The sequence below is a fragment of the Trachypithecus francoisi genome, unplaced genomic scaffold (assembly GCF_009764315.1).
Source record: "Trachypithecus francoisi isolate TF-2019V2 unplaced genomic scaffold, Tfra_2.0 Lachesis_group4, whole genome shotgun sequence".
NCBI lineage: Eukaryota > Metazoa > Chordata > Mammalia > Primates > Cercopithecidae > Trachypithecus > Trachypithecus francoisi.
The window spans coordinates 110,652,135-110,670,619 of record NW_022681469.1 but is presented as its reverse complement, the minus strand read 5'-3'; the positions used below and the strand labels follow the sequence as shown (position 1 = coordinate 110,670,619).

Below are 18,485 nucleotides of genomic sequence, written 5' to 3'. Positions count from 1 at the left end.
AAGGGGCCCTTGATTAGCTTAAAATCACCTGAATTAGCTTAAACTCGTGTGATCTCAATTGGCCTCTGAATCTTTACCACCTGCCAGGTTCCTGCAAGCTCCAGGCTACGTTTTAAGGGGAATAACGGGGCTCGCCTTTTTGCGTTACTTTATGTGACCGTAGTTGTAAAACAGAATGGGGGAGACAGCGGAGACTGTGCAGAAATGTCTCCCCCATTTATGCGTTGGGAAGGAGGCTGAGGTGGGAGGATTGCTTGAGCCCAGGAGTTTGATACCAGCATGGGCAACATGGTAAGACCCCTTATCTACAAAAAAAAAAAAAAAAAAAAGAAAAAGAAAAATTAGCCAGGCATGGTGGTGGGTGCCTGTGGTCCCGGCTACTCGCGAGGCTGAGGTGGGAAGGATCACTTGAGCCCAGGAGGTGGAGGCTGCAGTGAGCTCATTGCAGCACTGCACTCCAGCCTGGGTGACAGAGGTAAGACCCCATCTCAAACAAGAAGCATCAATAGTGTCTGAGGTCAGGCACAGTGGCTCAAGCCTGTAATTCCAGCACTTTAGGAGGCCGAGGTGGGTGGATCACCTGAGGTCAGGAGTTCGAGACCTGCCTGACCAACACGGAGAAACACCGACTCTACTAAATATGCAAAAATTAGCTGGGCGTGGTGGCAGGTGCCGGTAGTCCCAGCTACCCCAGAAGCCGAGGTAGGAGAATCTCTTGAACGTGGGAGGTGGAGGTTGCAGTGAGCTGAGATCGCGCCACCGCACTCCATCCTGGGCGACAGAGCAAGACCTTGACTGGGGGAGCGGTCGGGGGAGGCATTTGGAACCATCGCCAAGCTGGGATGGACCTAGGACAGTGATGGGAGCCTCTGCAGGTGGAATCGTGATGTGCCCAGCCGGGGTAAATAGGGTTTGCTATATGTAGCCCTAAGCAGGGGACGTAGACTATTATTTTTTAACATCGCTGAACTCAGAATCGAACCCAGATTTGCCAGGCAGCGCGGGACAGAGGCCTCTCCGGGCTCTGTCTTCCCTGTTCATAGACTGCGAGACGGAATGAGAGCGTCCCCAGGTGGTGAACTCAGGGACGTGTGTGTGTAGGGGGAGGGGGGTGTGTAGCTGTCAATCTGGGCTCCGTGTGTGTGTGTGTGTGTGTGTGTACGTGTATGTGTATGTGTATATGTAGCCGACAATCTCCTGGGCTCCATCTGCCCTGTTTAAATAGACTGAGAGACGGAATGAGAGCTTCAAAGGTGCTGTGGGAGGTGCTCTGGGCATCCCCAGGTGTGAAGTCAGGTGTGTGTGTGTGTGTGTGTGTGTGTGTGTTGTGTGTGTTTGTGTATAGCTGTCAATCTCCTGGGCTCTGTCTTCCCTGTTAATAGACTGAGAGACGGAATGAGAGCGTCTCCAGGTGGACACCTCAGGGACGTGTGTGTGTGTGTGTGTGTGTTGTGTGTGTGTGTGTGTAGCTGACAATCTCCTGGGTGCCATCTGCCCTGTTAATAGACTGAGAGACAGTATGAGAGCTTTGAAGGTGCTGTAGGAGGAACGCTGGGCATCCCCAGGTGGAGAGCTCAGGGACGTGCGTGCATGTGTGTGTGTGTGGCCGTCAATCCCTGAGCTCTGTCTTCCCTGTTAATAGACTGAGAGATAGAATGAGAGCGTCCCCAGGTGGACAGCTCAGGGATGTGTGTGTGTGTGTGTGTAGCCGTCAATCTCCTGGGCTCCGTCTGCCCTGTTAATAGACTGAGAGATGGAATGAGAGCTTCGAAGGTGCTGTGGGAGGAGCTCTGGGCGTCCCCAGGGGGTGAGCTCAGGGACGTGTGTGTAGCCATCAGTATCCTTTAGTACCTGGTCTCTGTGCCCTCCAAGCCATCCAAGGGCTTCAGGAGGCTGAGCAGAAGGAGTGTCCGTAAGCGAGTCCACGGACCACCTCGCAGGCCCAGACCCCGGCCAGGGGTCCTTGGAAGGGTGAGCCCTGCGGTTGGGGGGGATGATGGCTCTGGGGGTGTCGAGCTCTGGGACGAGAGGGGACATGCAGGTCCGGGGATGAGGCTGCGTTGCAGACAGAGCTGGCTCGGTATCTGGGCGCCACCTGGCGTCGACTCAGGCTGCTCACGCCTGAGCTGTGCCTCTTCCTGGTCTGAATTTGGGGACAAAAAGCTGTAGGTGGCCGGGCGGTGGCTCAGGCCTGTCCTCCCAGCACCATCGGGGGCCAACACAGGAGGACTGACTGAGCCGAGGAGTTCCAGACCAGCCTGGCCAACAGTGAGACCCTCTTCTCTGTAAGAATACTTTTTCTTTTCTTTTTTTTTTTTTTGAGACAGAGTCTCACTGTGTCACCCAGGCTGGAGTGCAGTGGCACGATCTCAGCTCACTGCAACCTCCACCTCCGGTTCAAGCGATTCTCCTGCCTCAGCCTCCCAATAGCTGGGATTACAGGCGCCGCCACCACGCCCGCTAATCTTTTTTATTTTTAGTAGAGACGGGGTTTCACCATGTTGCCCAGCTGGTCTCCATCTCCTGACCTTGTGATCCACCCGCCTCGGCCTCCCAAAGTGCTGGGATGACAGGCGTGAGCCACCGTGCCTGGCCCTGAGAAAATTTTAAAAATTAGCTGGACTGGGTGGTGGACGCCTAGTCCTCCCAGCTACTAGGGAGGCTGAGGCAGGAGGATCGCCTGAGCCTGGGAGGCTAACGTTGCTGTGAGCTGTGATTGTACCGGTGCACTGCAGCCGGGGCAACAGAGTGAGACCCTGTCTCCAGAATCCTCATAGGAGCAGATATTTCCAGGGTGTGTGGTCTGTGTTGGGAGCTTCTCGCTGGACGTAGATCTCCTCCCTCCCCTCCCGTCTTCCCTCCCCTCCTCTCCTTTCTCCCCTCCTCTCCTTTCTCCCCTCCTCTCCTTTCTCTCTCCCCTCCTCTCCTTTCTCTCTCCCCTCCTCTCCTTTCTCTCTCCCCTCCTCTCCTTTCTCTCCCCCTCCTCTCCTTTCTCTCTCCCCTCCTCTCCTTTCTCTCTCCTCCTCTCCTTTCTCTCTCCCCTCCCCTCCTCTCCTTCTCTCTCCCCTCCTCTCCTTTCTCTCTCCCCTCCTCTCCTTTCTCTCTCCCCTCCTCTCCTTTCTCTCTCCCCTCCTCTCCTCTCCTTTCTCTCTCTCCCCTCCTCTCCTTTCTCTCTCCCCTCCTCTCCTTTCTCTCTCCCCTCCTCTCCTTTCTCTCTCCCCTCCTCTCCTTTCTCTCTCCCCTCCTCTCCTTCTCTCTCCCCTCCCTCCTCTCTCCCCTCCCCTCCTTTCTCTCTCCCCTCCTTTCTCTCTCCCCTCCCCTCCTTTCTCTCTCCCCTCCCCTCCTTTCTCTCTCCCCTCCCCTCCTTTCTCTCTCCCCTCCCCTCCTTTCTCTCTCCCCTCCCCTCCTTTCTCTCTCCCCTCCCCTCCTTTCTCTCTCCCCTCCCCTCCTTTCTCTCTCCCCTCCCCTCCTTTCTCTCTCCCCTCCCCTCCTTTCTCTCTCCCCTCCCCCCCTCCCCCCCTCCCCCCCTCCCCCCCTCCCCCCCTCCCCCCCTCCCCCCCCTCGCCTCCCTCCCCTCCCTCGCCTCCCTCCCCCCCCTCCCCTCCCTCCCCTCCCTCCCCTCCCTCCCCTCCCTCGCCTCCCTCGCCCCCTCGCCTCCCTCGCCTCCCTCCCCTCCCCTCCCTCGCCTCCCTCGCCTCCCTCGCCTCCCTCCCGCCTCCCTCGCCTCCTCGCCTCCCTCGCCTCCTTCCTTTCTTTTTTCTTTCTTTCATTCTTTCTTTCTTTTTGAGACAGAGTTTTGCTCTTGTTGCCCAGGCTGGAGCGCAACGGCACGATCTGGGCTCACTGCAGCCTCCACCTCCTGAGTAGCTGGGATTACAGGCAGGCACCACCATGCCCCTAATTTTGTATTTTTTTAGTAGAGATGGGGTTTCTCCATGTTGGCCAGGCTGGTCTTGAACTCCTGACCTCAGGTGATCCACCTGCCTCCGCCTCCCAAAGTGCTGGGATGACAGCGTGAGCCACCGTGCCTGGCCCTGCTTTCGTTTCTTCCAGTGGTTTTGGGAGATGCGGGAGGGGAACAGTGGGGATTAACATTCTTGCTGATGAGGTGGTAAATGTCTTACTGTCTTCTCTGTTATTGATACTATGTCCTGATAGAGGAAAAGAGGGAAGAAAACCGATCATGATGGCACAATGTCACTTCTCTTGTTCCCAGACCAAACCGAAGCTCGGCCTGCTTTTTCTCACAGCCCAACAACGCGACGTGGATGAACTGGGAGAGGACAGGTTTTATTTCTGTAACCGGGTACAGGGAGAAGGTCTGGAAATTACCACCAGACTCAAAATTACAAAGTTTTCCAGTGCTTATGTACCTTGTATGCTATATGTGTAAAGTGTGCATTCATGCAAAGACGTAAGTGGGACGGGTGCGGTGGCTCACGCCTGTCATCCCAGCACTTTGGGAGGCCGAGGCGGGTGGATCACCTGAGGGGGTGGATCACCTGAGGTCGGGAGATTGAGACCAGCCTGGTCAACATGGGGAAATCCCGTCTCTACTAAAAATACAAAATTAGCCGGGCATGGTGGCAGGTGCCTGTCATCCCAGCGATTCAGGAGGCTGAGGCAGGAGAATCCGCTCGAACCCGGGAGGCAGAGGTTGCAGTGAGCGGAGATCGCGCCATTGCACTCCAGCCTGGGCAAGAGTGAGACTCGGCCTCAGGAGAAAAAAAAAGGCATGAAGCATTAATTTCTTCTAATCTATAATGTAGGTCTGAGTCCTAAAGACTTTTCTCTGGAGCATCAGTAAATTGTCTCACTATAGGTGGGTCTGGGGGGGTGCTGATTACCCTTATCTCATCTCCTGGTAAACCATGGAGGTTTGGACAGATCCCTTACACCCTAGGAAACCTTGTTTGTGGAGGCCTGGGGAGTTTCTTCAGACCCCCCAGTAAAACTTCTTTAAACCCAAATGGGTCCTGCTGGGAATTCCTTCGTAATCTTGTCATGGTTCAAGGCCCAGGAAAGGCCTCGGCAAAACTCTTGGTGGCCTTGGTGACATTCCAGCCTTTGTATAAGGACGCTGGGCTCTTACAGTTTTTTTATTTTTATTTATTTATTTTTTGAGACGGAGTTTTGTTCTTGTCGCCCAGGCTGGAGTGCAGTGGCCCGATCTCAGCTCAGTGCAGCCTCCGTCTCTCGGGCTCAAGCGATTCTCCTGCCTCAGCCTCCCAAATAGCTGGCATGACAGGCGCCCGCCACCACGCCTGGCTACTTTCGTATTTTTTGTAGAGACGGGGTTTCTCCATGTTGCTCAGGCTGGTCTTGAACTAATGACCTTGTGATCCACCCGCCTCGGCCTCCCAAAGTGCTGGGATGACAGGCACGAGCCACCGCGCCTGGCCTCTTTCAGGTTTTTATATGTGATTTGGCCACTCAGTCGGTCCTGAAACCGTTACGGATGCCTGCCTGGTGAGATGCGGCTGCCCCACCGTGGTTGGTATTCGAAATACATCAGAGGCCGCAGACCGCTTAGGAGAAACGCTCTGGTTTTGGGAATTTCCTGTTTCCTTGATTTGAAGTACCAGTGAGTTTTAAGATGCATCATTGATGTAATCACTGTTGGGGGAAAAAAAAAATCTCACACTATTAAAGATTCCTGTCGATGATGAGACGACCTTGGTTTCAGACACACCAAGATATAAGAGAATTGTGCGTTTTAGAATCCAGTAAATCTAGGCCAGGGGCGGTGGCTCACGCCTGTCATCCCAGCACTTTGGGAGGCCGAGGCGGGTGGATCACTTGAGGTCGGGAGTTCGAGACCATCCTGGCCAACATAGAACCTGTCTCTATTAAAAATACAGAAAATTAGGCGTGCTGGTGGGCGCCTGTAACCTCACCTGCTCTGGAGGCTGAGGCGGGAGAATGGCTTGAACCCGGGAGGCGGAGCTTGCAGTGAGCCGAGATCACGCCACTGTGCTCCAGCCTGGGAGACAGAGCAAGACTCTGTGTCAAAAATAATAATAATAAAAAAGAATCTAAGAAATCTGATCATTTACCTGTGCACCTTCACAAGTGTTTAAAAAAAGAGATTGTTCTGATATTTTACCTACTATCATCTTAGATGTTTGCAATTTCCTGTCCTGGAGTTTTGTCACTTTCTGCTGACAAAAACATGAACATGTCTCATGGTAGCCTGTGTTCTTAAACTTGGAACTGTTTATCCATAGCCCTTAAGAGAAGGGTTCAGTCTGAGTGGGTTGGGAGTGACCGTGACCGTTGTTTGTTTTTTTGAGACAGTCTCACTCTGGGCTGCCCAGGCTGGAGCGTAGTGGTCGATCTCAGCTCGCTGCAAACTCCACCTCCCAGGTTCAAATGATTCTCCTGCCTCAGCCTCCCAGCTAGCTCGGATTACAAACATGCACCACCACACCCGGCTAATTTGTGTATTTTTGATAGAGACTGGGTTTCACCCCGTTGGCCAGGCTGGTCTCGAACGCCTGACCTCAGGTGATCCACCTGCCTCGGCCTCCCAAAGTGCTGGGATGACAGGCGTGAGGCACCACGTCAGGCCAAGGGGATGGCGGTTTTATAACAGGTTTGCAGGTTTGTTTTTGTTTTTCTTTTTTTTTTTTTTTGAGATGGAGTTTTGCTTTTGTCGCCCAGGCTGGAGTGCAGTGGCGCGATCTTGGCTCACTGCAACCTCTGCCTCCCAGGTTCAAGCCATTCTCCTGCCTCAGCCTCCTGAGTAGCTGGGATTACAGGTATGAGCCACCACGCTTGGCTAATTTTTATATTTTTAGTAGAGAAGGGATTTCACCATATTGACCAGGCTGGTCTCGAACTCCTGACCTCAGGTGATCCACCTGCCTCGGCCTCCCAAAGTGCTGGGATGACAGGCACCTGCCACCACACCCGGCTAATTTTGCATTTTTAGTAGAGACGGGATTTCACCATATTGGCCAGGCTGGTCTCGAACTCGCAACCTCAGCTGATCCACCCGTCTCAGCCTCTCAAAGTTCTGGGATGACAGACGTGAGCCACTGCGCCCCGCCCTGAGATGAATATTAAGATTTGGTTGTGTTCCCGCAGTCCTATATAGGGCTAGAAGATTATCACCAAATATCACCAAAATGTGTAAGTATACACAGACATGCACACACACATTTGTGAGGGTGTGTAGGCACGCATGCATGGATAATAGATACACCTGTGTATGTCTGTGTATACACGTTTGTGTTTCTCAAAATTGTACCAAACAGGGATGCATGGCTGGGCACGATGGCTCACGCCTGTCATCCTGGCATTTCGGGAGGCTGAGGTGGGCGGATCACCGGAGGTCAGGAGTTTGAGACCAGCCTGGCCAACGTGGTGGAACCTCGTCTCTGCTAAAAATACAAAAATTACCCAGGCGTGGTGGCAGGTGCCTGTCATCCCAGGTACCCGGGAGGCTGAGGCAGGAGAATCGCTTGAACCCGGGAGGTAAAGATTGCGGTGAGCTGAGATCACACCACTGCTCTCCAGCCTGGGTGACAAGCGAAATTCTGTCTCAGGAAAATATTTTTAAAAAATTCATATTGTGTATATTGTTTTGTAAACTTTTTTTTTCTCAGACGGAGTCTCGCTCTGTCACCCAGGCTGGAGTGCAGTGGCGTGATCTCAGCTCACCGAAACCTCCGCCTCCCGGGTTCAAGCGATTCTTCTGCCTCAGCCTCCCGAGTACCTGGGATTACAGGCACCTGCTACCACGCCCAGCTAATTGTTCTGTATGTTTAGTAGAGACGGGTTTTCACCTTGTTGGCCAGGCTGGTCTCAACCCCCGACCACAAGTGATCCACCCGCCTCGGCTCTGAAAGTGCTGGGATGACAGGTGCGAGCCACCGCGCCTGGCCTGGAAACTTTTTTGTTTTTTTTTGAGGCAGGATTTTGCTGTGTTGCCCACACTGGAGAACAGTGGTGTGATCTCTGCTTACTTCAGCCTCTACCCCCCGGGCTCAAGCAATCCTCCCACCTCAGCCTCCTAAGTAGCTGGGACTACAGGCGTGTACCTTCACACCTGCTACTGTGTGGTTTTTGTTGTTGTTGTTTATTTTTTTTTTCATGGAGACAGAGTCTCTCAGCCTGTGCTCCCCAGGCTGGACTCAAACTCCTGAGCTCAAGCACGTGGCCTCGCAAAGTGCTGGATTCCAGGCATGAGACTGTACCCGGCTTGTCTTGTGACATTTTTAACTTCAAACAGACCCGATGCCAAGCGCAGTGGCTCACACCTGGAATCCCAGCGCTTTGGAAGGGCCAACTGGGGAGGACCACTGGAGCCCAGGAGTTCAAGACCAGCCTGGGCAACGTAGTGAGATCCCATCTCTTTTTTTTTTTTTTTTTTTTTTGAGGCGGAGTCTCGCTCTGTCGCCCGGACTGGAGTGCAGTGGCCAGATCTCAGCTCACTGCAAGCTCCGCCTCCCGGGTTTACGCCATTCTCCTGCCTCAGCCTCCTGAGTAGCTGGGACTACAGGCGCCCGCCACCTCGCCCGCTAGTTTTTGTATTTTTAATAGAGACGGGGTTTCACCGTGTTAGCCAGGATGGTCTCGATCTCCTGACCTCGTGATCCACCCGTCTCGGCCTCCCAAAGTGCTGGGATTACAGGCTTGAGCCACCGCGCCCGGCCAGATCCCATCTCTTTTTAAGAAAAAAAAGAAAGGCCGGGCGCAGTGGCTCAAGCCTGTAATCCCAGCACTTTGGGAGGCCGAGACGGCGGATCATGAGGTCAGGAGATCGAGACCATCCTGGCTAACACGGTGAAACCCCGTCTCTACTAAAAAATACAAAAAACTAGCCGGGCGAGGTGGCGGGCGCCTGTAGTCCCAGCTACTCAGGAGGCTGAGGCAGGAGAATGGCGTAAACCCGGGAGGCGGAGCTTGCAGTGAGCTGAGATCACGCCACTGCACTCCAGCCTGGGTGACAGAGCGAGACTCCGTCTCAAAAAAAAAAAATGGGACGGGCTCCCACACAGACACTGTCTGACCTTTGCAGTTCCGGGGGCCACGTCTCTCTGGAAAGGGTCCATGTGGGCCTGTATGTTTTGTGTAAAGAGAATCACTCGAGCCCAGAAGGTGGAGGCTGTGGTGAGCTGAGATTGCACCGCTGCCTTCCAGTCTGAGAGGCAGAGTGAGACCCTGTGTCAGAAAACAGCAAAACCCAAACCAAACCATAGACTGAACGTGCTCTCGGCAGCACCGTGTGGCCGCACAGACAGGATGAGATGCGTGTCTCGGATTGTGTTTGATCCATAGGGATGTGAGTGTCACCTGGGGGGACTAATTCCCGGTCTCCCCTGGTGCTTTTCGTAAGGAAACTGAGTCACAGCCCAGCTGTGGTCCTGCTGGTTGTAGCAGAGGCAGATCCGTACGGTGCGGACGCGATGGTCATTTTGGTTTTCATCGTTCACGAGAAGCTTTTTGTATTTATTTTTGTTTTTGAGACAGAGTCTCGCTCTGTCGCCCAGGCTGGAGTGCAGTGGTGCGATCTCAGCTCCCTGCAAGCTCCGTCTCCTGGGTTCAAGCGATTCTCCTGCCTCAGCCTCCTGAGTAGCTGGGATGACAGGCACCTGCCACCACGCCCGGCTAATTTTTGTATTTTTAGTAGGGACGGGGTTTCACCATGTTGGCCAGGCTGGTCTTGAACTCCTGAGCTCAGGTGATGCGCCCGCCTCGGCCTCCCAAAGTGCTGGGATGACAGGTGTGAGCCACTGCGCCCGGCCCGTGAGAAGCTTTAAGTCAATGCAGTGGCACATGGATGGTGCAGGGCTGCAGGCTTCAGGTTCCTTTTGATTCTGCAGTGACTGCCCCGCCATTCGGGTCAGAAATACCTGTGTGTAGGGGCAGGTGTGAGCCGGGTCGTGTGCGTCCCACAGTGGCTCACACCTGGAATCCCCCTGCTTTGGGAGGCCGAGTGGGGATAGGAGTTCAAGACCAGCCTGGGCAACATACTGATACCCCCATCTCTTAAAAAAAAAAATTAGCTGGGCATGGGTCCTGTAGTCCCAGCTACTCAGGAGGCTGAGGTGGGAGGATGGCTGCCGGTCTCGGCCTCCCGAGTAGCTGGGATGACAGGTGCACACCACCACACCGGACTGCTTTTCATACTTTTAGTAGAGATGGGGATTCTCCATGTTGGCCAGGCAGGTCTCGAACTCCTGACCTCGGGGATCCGCCCACCTCAGCCTCCCAAAGTGCTGGGGTTACAGGCGTGAGCCACCGCGCCCGGCCCCAGATTCTGTTTCTTAAACTGGAAGAAATCCCGAATACTTCCTGTGTGTATGTTTCTCATGTCATTTTCCTAAAGGCATTGGAGAGTGAGTTGCTGAGATTCTCTTCATGTTTTATTCTCTGGTCTTCATCATGCAAACGGCTAATTGGTTTTTTTCTGAAACACCGTCTCGTTCTGTCGCCCAGGCTGGAGTGCAATGGCACCATCTCGGCTCCCTGCAATCTCTGCCTCCCGGGTTCAAGCGATTTTCCTGCCTCAGCCTCCCGCGTAGCTGGGGTGACAGGTGCACCTGCCACCACGTCCATCTGATTGTAATTCTTCCTAGACACAAGGTTTCTCCATGTGGCCCAGGCTGGGCTCAAACTCCTGAGCTCAGGTGATCCCCCCACATCGGCTTCCCAAGGCGCTGGGGTTCCAGGCGTGTGGAGGGCTCTTCGTCTACACGCGTCCCTGGATTTTCTACCCTCGGGGATACAAACAGACGCCCGTGGTGTGGGGACGTGGCTCTGCATCTGCACCTGCGTGTTTCCCGCGCAGGCCCCAGAACCCGGGGACGGGATCCCTGTGGAGTGACGATGTCAGTGGCCCCTCGGTGAGGCTGAGGGATGGGAGGCGGCAGCATTCAGGCTGGGCCCCAAGGCCCGGCTCCCTCACCGTGTCCCTGAGTCCCACAGGCTGGTGGCAGGTGGCTCAAGGCCACGTTCCAGTCAGGGGGCCGGCCCCACGTGTAACCCCGGTTCCTCCCCGTGTCCCCTCCCCACCCCCCATTCATATCCCTCATTCCCCCCACTGTCCCCCCATACCCACCACCCCTCTTCTCTCCATCATGCTTCTTCTCTCCCCTCACCCCTCCTCTCTGCCCCTCCCCTCCTCTCACCACCCCACTCCTCCTCTGTCCCCCCACCCCACCTCTGTCCCCCCACCCCACCTCTCTGTCCCCCCACCTCTCCCCTCCCCTTTTCCCCCCCCTCCCCTCCTTTCCCCTCCTCTGCCCACCCACACCCCCCTCCTCTCTCCCCACCTCCCCCTTCTCTCCCCACCACACTCCTCCTCTCTCTGCCTCTCCCCTCCTCTCTCTGCCCCTCCCCTCCTCTCTGCCCCTCCCCTCCTCTCTGCCCCTCCCCTCCTCTCTCCCCACCTCCCCCTTCTCTCCCCACCACACTCCTCCTCTCTCTGCCCCTCCCCTCCTCTCTCCGTGCCCCATCTCTCCCTTGAGTCCTTGGGTGGTGGTCCTGGCCACACTCCTACCTGACTGGCCCCATCCTGTCCTTCAGGGCAGGGACAGCCGATGCCCTCCACCTCCCCCATCGCTTTTCTGCCTCTGCCCCCTCCCCACGTATGCCTGGCGTCCCGTAGGCACCGGCCTGGGGAGTCGGGGGCACCACAGAGCTGTAAGCGTCAGGGTAAGCCGTGGTCTTAAGAAGTCAGTGTGTCTCACCGTCCTAAAAGGTTGGGTTCCCCCCAGCCGTCATGTTCAGGGCACCCTACAGTCCCACAGGGTTGGGGTGCCCCATGGCCCTCATGTTCAGGGTACCTTACAGTATTAAAGTTGGGGTACCCCATGGCTGTCATGTTTAGGGTACCCTGTAGCCCTAAAGGGTTGGGGTACCCCACGGCCCTAATGTCCAGGGCACCCCACAGTCCTAAAGGGTTGGGGTACCCCATGGCCCTAATGTCCAGGGCACCCCATAGTCCTAAAGGGTCGGGGTACCCCATGTCCCTAGTATCCAGGGCACCCCTGGATGAGGGGAGGTCAGGAGGGTCAGGGCTCGGGTGGGTGTCCTGTCACCCCACCCTGTGAGGCACGGCCTGTGTTCCTGACTCTGACGTTGGGGGAGGTGAGCATGGAGCAGGTTTCCGTGTCTGTGGCGTGTTTATTTGAGACAGAGTCTCGCTCTGTCGCTGAGGCTGGAGTGCAGTGGCGTGATCTCGGCTCACTGCAACCTCTGCCTTCTGGGTTCAAGTGATTCCCCTGCCTCAGTTTCCCATGTAGCTGGGATGACAGGTGACCACGACCACGCCTGGCTAATTTTTGTATTTTTAGTAGAGACAGGGTTTCACCAGGTTGACCAGGCTGGTCTCGAACTCCTGACCTCAGGTGATCTGCCTGCCTCGGCCTCCCAAAGTGCTGGGATGACAGGCGTGAGCCGCCATGCCCGGCCCCCATGGCATTTCTAGAGTCACATGTGGCAGGTGTGTTGGGTCGAGTTTCTGGTCAGCACCCCTGTGTGCACAGGTTGTGTGGCTGGTGGGCTGCGCACGGCGGCTCGCACCTGTCACCCCAGTGTTTTGGGCGGCCAAGGTAGGATCACTTAAGCCCAGGACCAGCCTGGGCAGGAGAGGGTGGGCCCAGTTTTCTATTTAAAAAAGGTCAGGTGCAGTGACTCATGCCAGTCATCCCATTACTTTGGGAGGCCGAGGCAGGTGGATCACGAGGTCAGGGGTTCGAGACCAACCTGGTCAACATGGTGAAACCCCGTCTCAGCTAAAAATACAAAAATTAGCCGGGCGAGGTGGCGGCGCCTGTAGTCCCAGCTACTTGGGAGGCTGAGGCAGGAGAATGCTGGGAACTCGGGAGATGGAGGTTGCAGTGAGCTGGGATAGTGCCACTCACTCCAGCCTGGGTGACAGAGCGAGACTGGAGCCCTGTGGAAGGCTTGTCCAAGTGGCACCTGCTGTCCCTCCACCCCTGGGGTCTTCCTTCCCGACGGGGCCTCGCCCCCTCCTCTGGCTGCTCCCTGAGGTTGGGCAGGGCCGCGCTGGGGAAACGGGGCGGCTGTGTCCCCACAGCGGGGCTGCTGTCTGGGGCACGGGTGGGCAGGACCCCCTCGTGGCGGCCAGGGCTGCTGTGGGACCCGATACCGCAGTGGAGAGAGCTATGCCCTGGTGAGGACACGGGCCGGTGAGGGGCAGCCCCCACCCGGACACGTCCTGGGGCCGGGGGTGTGGTCGGATGCTGTCCCCTGAGATCAGAACGGCGGCTCCCCAGGCTCCCAGTGGGGTGTGCGGTGGCTGAGCCTGGGGGAGCTGTGGCTTCTACAGAGGGTGCCGACGTGGGGGCATCCCTGCCCTGCCGGGGTCTGCCCGTGGGTCATGGGGAACTGGGTTCGAGGCCCCCGCGGGAGCCACACAGCAGTATCTTGCCAGGAGAGGGGCCGTGTCTGCGGCTTCGGGCTGGGCAGGGCCGTTTGTGCCACGCGGGGTCTGGGCCGGCCAGGGGGCTGCGTCCGGTCAGCCACAGGGTGCGTCTTAGGCCACGGCAGACGGGACCCCTGTGCCACGTGGGGTCTGACCCCTTGGCCTGGGTAGGGCGGCTCCTGGGCACGAACTGGGGACGATCTCCGGCCTCTGCTGCTTCCCCAGCTCTGAGCGTTGTCAGGGCCTCCCTGCTTTCCCCCGGGGTCCGTGTCTCCTCCAGGAACTGCTGCATCCGGCTCTGTCTAGTTCCTGCGTCTGATGCCCTCAGTTCTCCCCCAATGCCCCCGTCTTCCTCTTCTCAGTCTCCTCTGTCTCCCCCGTCTCATGGCCGTCCAGGCCCCGTCCCCTGCCCCAGGCTGGGTCCCCTCGTTCTGGGGAGCCCCCGTGTTCCCATGGCCGTCCTTGCCGCCCCTCGGGACGGTGCTCTGGGTGCCGGTCTGGCGCCAGTGCCTGGAGCCTGGGGTGCCCGTCACCCCCGCTGCACCTGCAGGACGTGTGTCCTGTCCCAGGAGGAGGCGTCCGGGGACCTCCGGGCCATGGCTCGCACCTTTCGGGGTCTCCCCGGAACAGGCTCGCGCTGCGGCTCCTGGGTGAACCCGGGGCTGCCCCCGTGAACGCGCTTGGATCTGACACAAATGGACCCTGGGAGGGAGGGGCGAGGCCGGCTGAGTCCCTGCTCGGGCATCTCCAAGGGGTGACGGCCATGAACAGCAGGGTACCCGGGACGGCCATTCCCAGAGGGAGGTGAGGACGCCAGAGGCACCCCCGCCGAGCCCTGGAACGTCCTGGCGGGACGCCGGCCGCTGGCCACCGTCAGGGTGACCCGGGTGCTTGTTTTGTGGGGGCCCCCGGTCCCCCTTAACGTCGACTGTCAGGGGAACGGACCCCTAGACCAAGTGGGAGCAGGGCTGCTGGGCTCTGGGTCTCCCCGCTGCGCCACCGTCCATGGGGACGCCCCCCCGCTTCTCCAACAGAGGCCGAGTGTGCATGGCCGGCCCGGGGTGTGGCCCAGGACATCGGGGCCGTGGCTGGGGAAGGAGGGAGCACTTGGGGAATGCGGTGAGTAGGGGGTGTCGGAGGCTGTGCAGGGGCCTCACCAGGCATGTGGGTGGGGGACGCTGTCCTTCCTTTCACGGCCCCAGGGAGCCCTCAGATGTCTCAGCTTTGAACCCCCAGCCGTGAACCCCCATTGGGGGCCTCCTAGTGTCAGCGTGGGAGGCAGAGGGTTCCGGTCAGAGGTGAACCCCCCACTTCTGCCCCCTCGCTCCCATGACCATAGCTGTGGGGGGTGCTGAGGTGGTGGGGGGCGGACTTGCCCTCCCAGACGGGCTCCCCTGAGCTCGGGACAGGCTGGGCCCTGAGGCCGTGGCTCCCGGTGTCATTTACCTGCAGTGGCCACCGTCAGACCCTCCTGCCCTGCACCTGTCCTGTTGGGGGGCCCTGACCCTTCGCAGACCCAGGTGGGGGTGTCCTCTGGGAACACCTGGTGACACTGAGGACACCCTGGGGGCAGCGGCCGTTCCCCTGGGAGGTGCTGCCAGGTCCACCCACAGCCCCGAGCTCCCGCTGTCTCTCCTCGGGGTCACGGGGACCACCCTGTGCGTCCAGCTCCTTCACGGCCAGGGCTGTGGTGGATGAACGGGGCGTGTGTGCAGCTCTCGGGGTGTTCCCGCCCCGCCCGCCTGTTCCCGGCCGTGGGGCCACGTCCCTTTCCGGGGGGAGTGTTTTGTCGTGTGCGAGGAAAGGGGCTCCTTCCTTCTGGGGCCGTTTCTGGAACGCGGCCTTGGCCCCCGGCTGGGGAGGAGGCTCAGGCTGCATCGACCTGTGGCCTGGCCGCGGCCCCCATCCAGCGCTGCCGTCCGTAGATCCGGAATGAAGCCCACGCGGTGGCTGAAGCAGCCGAGCCCGCGGCTGAAAATCCAACATTCGTTCAAAAACACAAGCGCGATCACCAGAAACGCTTTTGTGCATTCACACAGAACACACAGGCTGTGGTGGAGGCTCCTGTCCGGGACGGGCGACGTGCCACGTGCCCAGGAACCTCGGTCACAGCTGTGCCCACATGGCCCTTTCCAGAGAGACGTGGCCCCTGGGACAGCAAAGGCCGGAGGGTGTCCGTGCGGGAGCCTGTCCCACTCCCGAGCGGCCCTCACGTGTCCCCCGGGCGGGGCCACCAGTCCCCAGAGCTCGAAGCAGGTCCAGCCGCGAACCCACGGCAGCGATTCACACCACACACTTCTGTGAATAAATAAAAATTTACCGTTCCATACAAACGCACTCACTTTCCACAAAAGACAAGAGTTTCTACACAGGCCGCGCTGTCCCTGCGCTGGCCGTGGCACATGCAGAGGGGCCTGCAGTGGGGTTCCCTGGGCGGCCTCACAGCGGCTCCAGGTCCTCGTCCCCGCACGCGTACTCGTACAGGTCCACGGCGCCCAGGGGCGCGGGCGCCTCGAAGAAGGGCCTCTGGGCCAGCGGGGACCGCAGGGCACTCAGCTTCTGCTCCACAGGGCTGAGCTCGGCCTCGAACCTGCAACGAGGGGATGGTGAAGACGGGGCCGGCGGCGCAGAGCCAGGCCCTGGAGACAGCGCCGTGGTTTCCGGGAAACGCAGGCTGCCTGGCGACCAGCCTCCAGCACAAGAACGTCCCCTAAGCCGACCCTGAGCTGCGGCCGCTGAGCCAGCAACAGGCTCCCGGCTGAGAAGAAGCCGGCTCCACGAAGGCTCCCGGGGGAGTGGACTGCGGTGCAGGTGGAAACGCGCCAGGACGGGTGGGAGCCCCAGGCACGAGGTGCGCACGGCGTCCGCCCTGACAGAGAGGCCGCGGGGGCTGCACCTTTCCCCAAAGCGACGACGGCGACTAGAAGAGGGCAGCCTCCCAGCTGCAAGGGGACTGTGTCCACAACTGGGTCGCGGTGTCCACGCAGGACTGGAGAACAAAAGCCCGGGACGGAACACGGTTTAGACAAATCCTCCCCAAACACACACAGTAGCGCCCAGTGGAGGTCACCACTTCCGTTCTGACCAGAACACACAGCGGTGGGAGGACGGGACGCGCGCTTTCCGTTCAGGTCTCGGCAGTGACCTCAGGCGCGGACCCAGAGAAAGCGGCGCGGCCACCAACCCCACGGACCCTCAGAGAGATCCCGTGGGGACACCTTTCCAAGACGCCCCCCACGGCCAGGCGCCGAGCTCCCCGCGGACCTGAGCTGCACCTGCCGGAGCAGGCGTGGACACGGCGAAGGCAGTCGACCCACGATAAAGTAGGCAAACCGTAAAAACCCAGGCCCCGGCAGGAGCGGAGCGGAGTGGGCATTCTTCAGCGGCGAGGAGCAAGGCCTGGGTCCGGAGACACTGGGGCTGCTGTCCCAGAGGCCGGCAGTGCGACCCTGAACCCCCAAGACTTCACTGAGACACCCCTAAACCACCTAAACTGGAATAAACCGATGTAGCCAGGCTCCTCAAACACCGTACGGGGTCTCCGGGTCCTCAAGGGCCCCTGACGAGCCACAGTCTCCTCAGGTCCTGGTGAAGGAGCTGGTGCTGCCTCCTGCCTTTCCCTGCATGGGGTCCTGCAGCTCATCCCCCACAGCCTCAGATTCCCTCTGAGAACCTGCCCACAGGTGTCTTCCGAGGCCGGCAACACTGGGAGGCCTGTGGCCCGGACCCAGGAGGAACCAGCTGAGAGGCTGCGTGAAGGCATCGCTAACGCCTCCCCAGAGTGAAAACGCCCAATTCTGTTCTGCCCCCGAGAACAACGGTCAAGCCAGCTGGAGTTTCCACTCGGAACTTTCCCTTCCTCCCCATGTTTGTCGCTGTTTTAATGGACATTGCCTGGCTATTAAATCTCCTGATGAACTCATTTTGAAAATTATCTATTGCACTGGGCACCCTTTCAGGAATCACTGAGTGTTAATTTTCTCAGTCTGAGTGATAATCTATGAGTCAAACAAGGACAGATCTGAGGCCAGAGGCTGCTCCTGTTGGGAAATCCCTGAGGATGATGTTCCGGGGAGGCCTCCAGCCTTGGGAGTCCCCTGGGACTGAGCCAGCCCAGCTGGTGCCAGACACTGACTTGGGACCTGAGGGCCTCGGGGCAGACTGCTCTGTCCCTGCACCTGGCCTGCCAGGTATCCCTGCGTGGTCACACCAAGCCCTGTGCTCAGAAGGGCCCCAGAATAATTTAATGTTCTGCTGCTGCCGCCTGGAAGATCATGATGTTGAGCAAACTTTCCACTCGGCCCCACACATTACGTGGCCTGCCCAGCTGTCAGGCTGGGGCCACGGTGCCGGCATCTCTCACACAGTGAAGGCTGCTGCAGTCCTGGCTGACTTGTTTTGACTCTTTCGTGAGGCCCACACCTGAGCTAAACACTCACGTGCCCCCCACGCTGACTCCCCCACTCTACAGCACGAACCTGCTCCTTCAGCTGGGGGAGGGTCCCCCTGTCGTCGGGTTTTGGGAGAGAAGATCAAGGGAGCCTGGGTTCTAGTTCCTCAGTCATCCAGAGTGAGGGTCTCACCAGGGAGCCTGGGTTCTAGTTCTTCAGTCACATCCAGAGTGAGGGTCTTACCTGTTCACCGGTCCCTGTGGCTGCTTTACAGAAAGTGGAAAGTGGCCACTTGAGCCACGTGGCTGCGTTTCCAGCTCGGTTCAGGCAGAGCTGCACCTGCCTTGCACCTCTGCAGATTCTGGAGGGAATCCTTAGCAGAGCCAGGGCGAGTCCTCGGGGCACACTGCCCCCGGGCAGGCCATGAATCTCCTCTGCTGCCACACCCTGGAGTTCCACAGGTCTCAGGGCTCTGCCTGCAGAGCAGGCTGCCCTTCAACCAGGTATTCGTAACTTCCCCAGGACCCGGGCTTGCTGAGTCACCCAGATACCTGAATGTCTTTCACGAAGGGATGACTGTGCTACTCCCTCGTCCTTCCTTTTTGCTTGCGAGGCCACAGGAAAATCTGGGTACTCGGGTGAAAAAGCAAATCCAGTTTATGCTGCTGCTGCTGTCGGTTCTTGTAAATGTCCTC

General features: G+C 58.3%; 1 protein-coding gene and 1 long non-coding RNA gene across 2 annotated transcripts in view; one reads left to right on the top strand and one right to left on the bottom strand.

The window, feature by feature from the left end:
* The first annotated feature begins 1,008 nt into the window (after positions 1–1,008).
* On the top strand, positions 1,009–2,288 carry LOC117073638. Its single transcript, XR_004433301.1, has 2 exons — positions 1,009–1,136; positions 1,685–2,288. It is a non-coding gene; the product is annotated as an uncharacterized LOC117073638 (long non-coding RNA).
* Positions 2,289–15,698: 13,410 nt separating this feature from the next.
* The window catches only part of LOC117072198 (putative GTP-binding protein 6), a 9,334-nt gene continuing 6,547 nt past the window's right edge, over positions 15,699–18,485 (bottom strand). The window contains 2 exon segments of the mRNA XM_033192115.1: positions 15,699–16,268; positions 16,664–16,848. Of these exon segments, the coding sequence (XP_033048006.1) occupies positions 15,839–16,268; positions 16,664–16,848 (615 nt within the window). The 3' untranslated portion in view covers positions 15,699–15,838.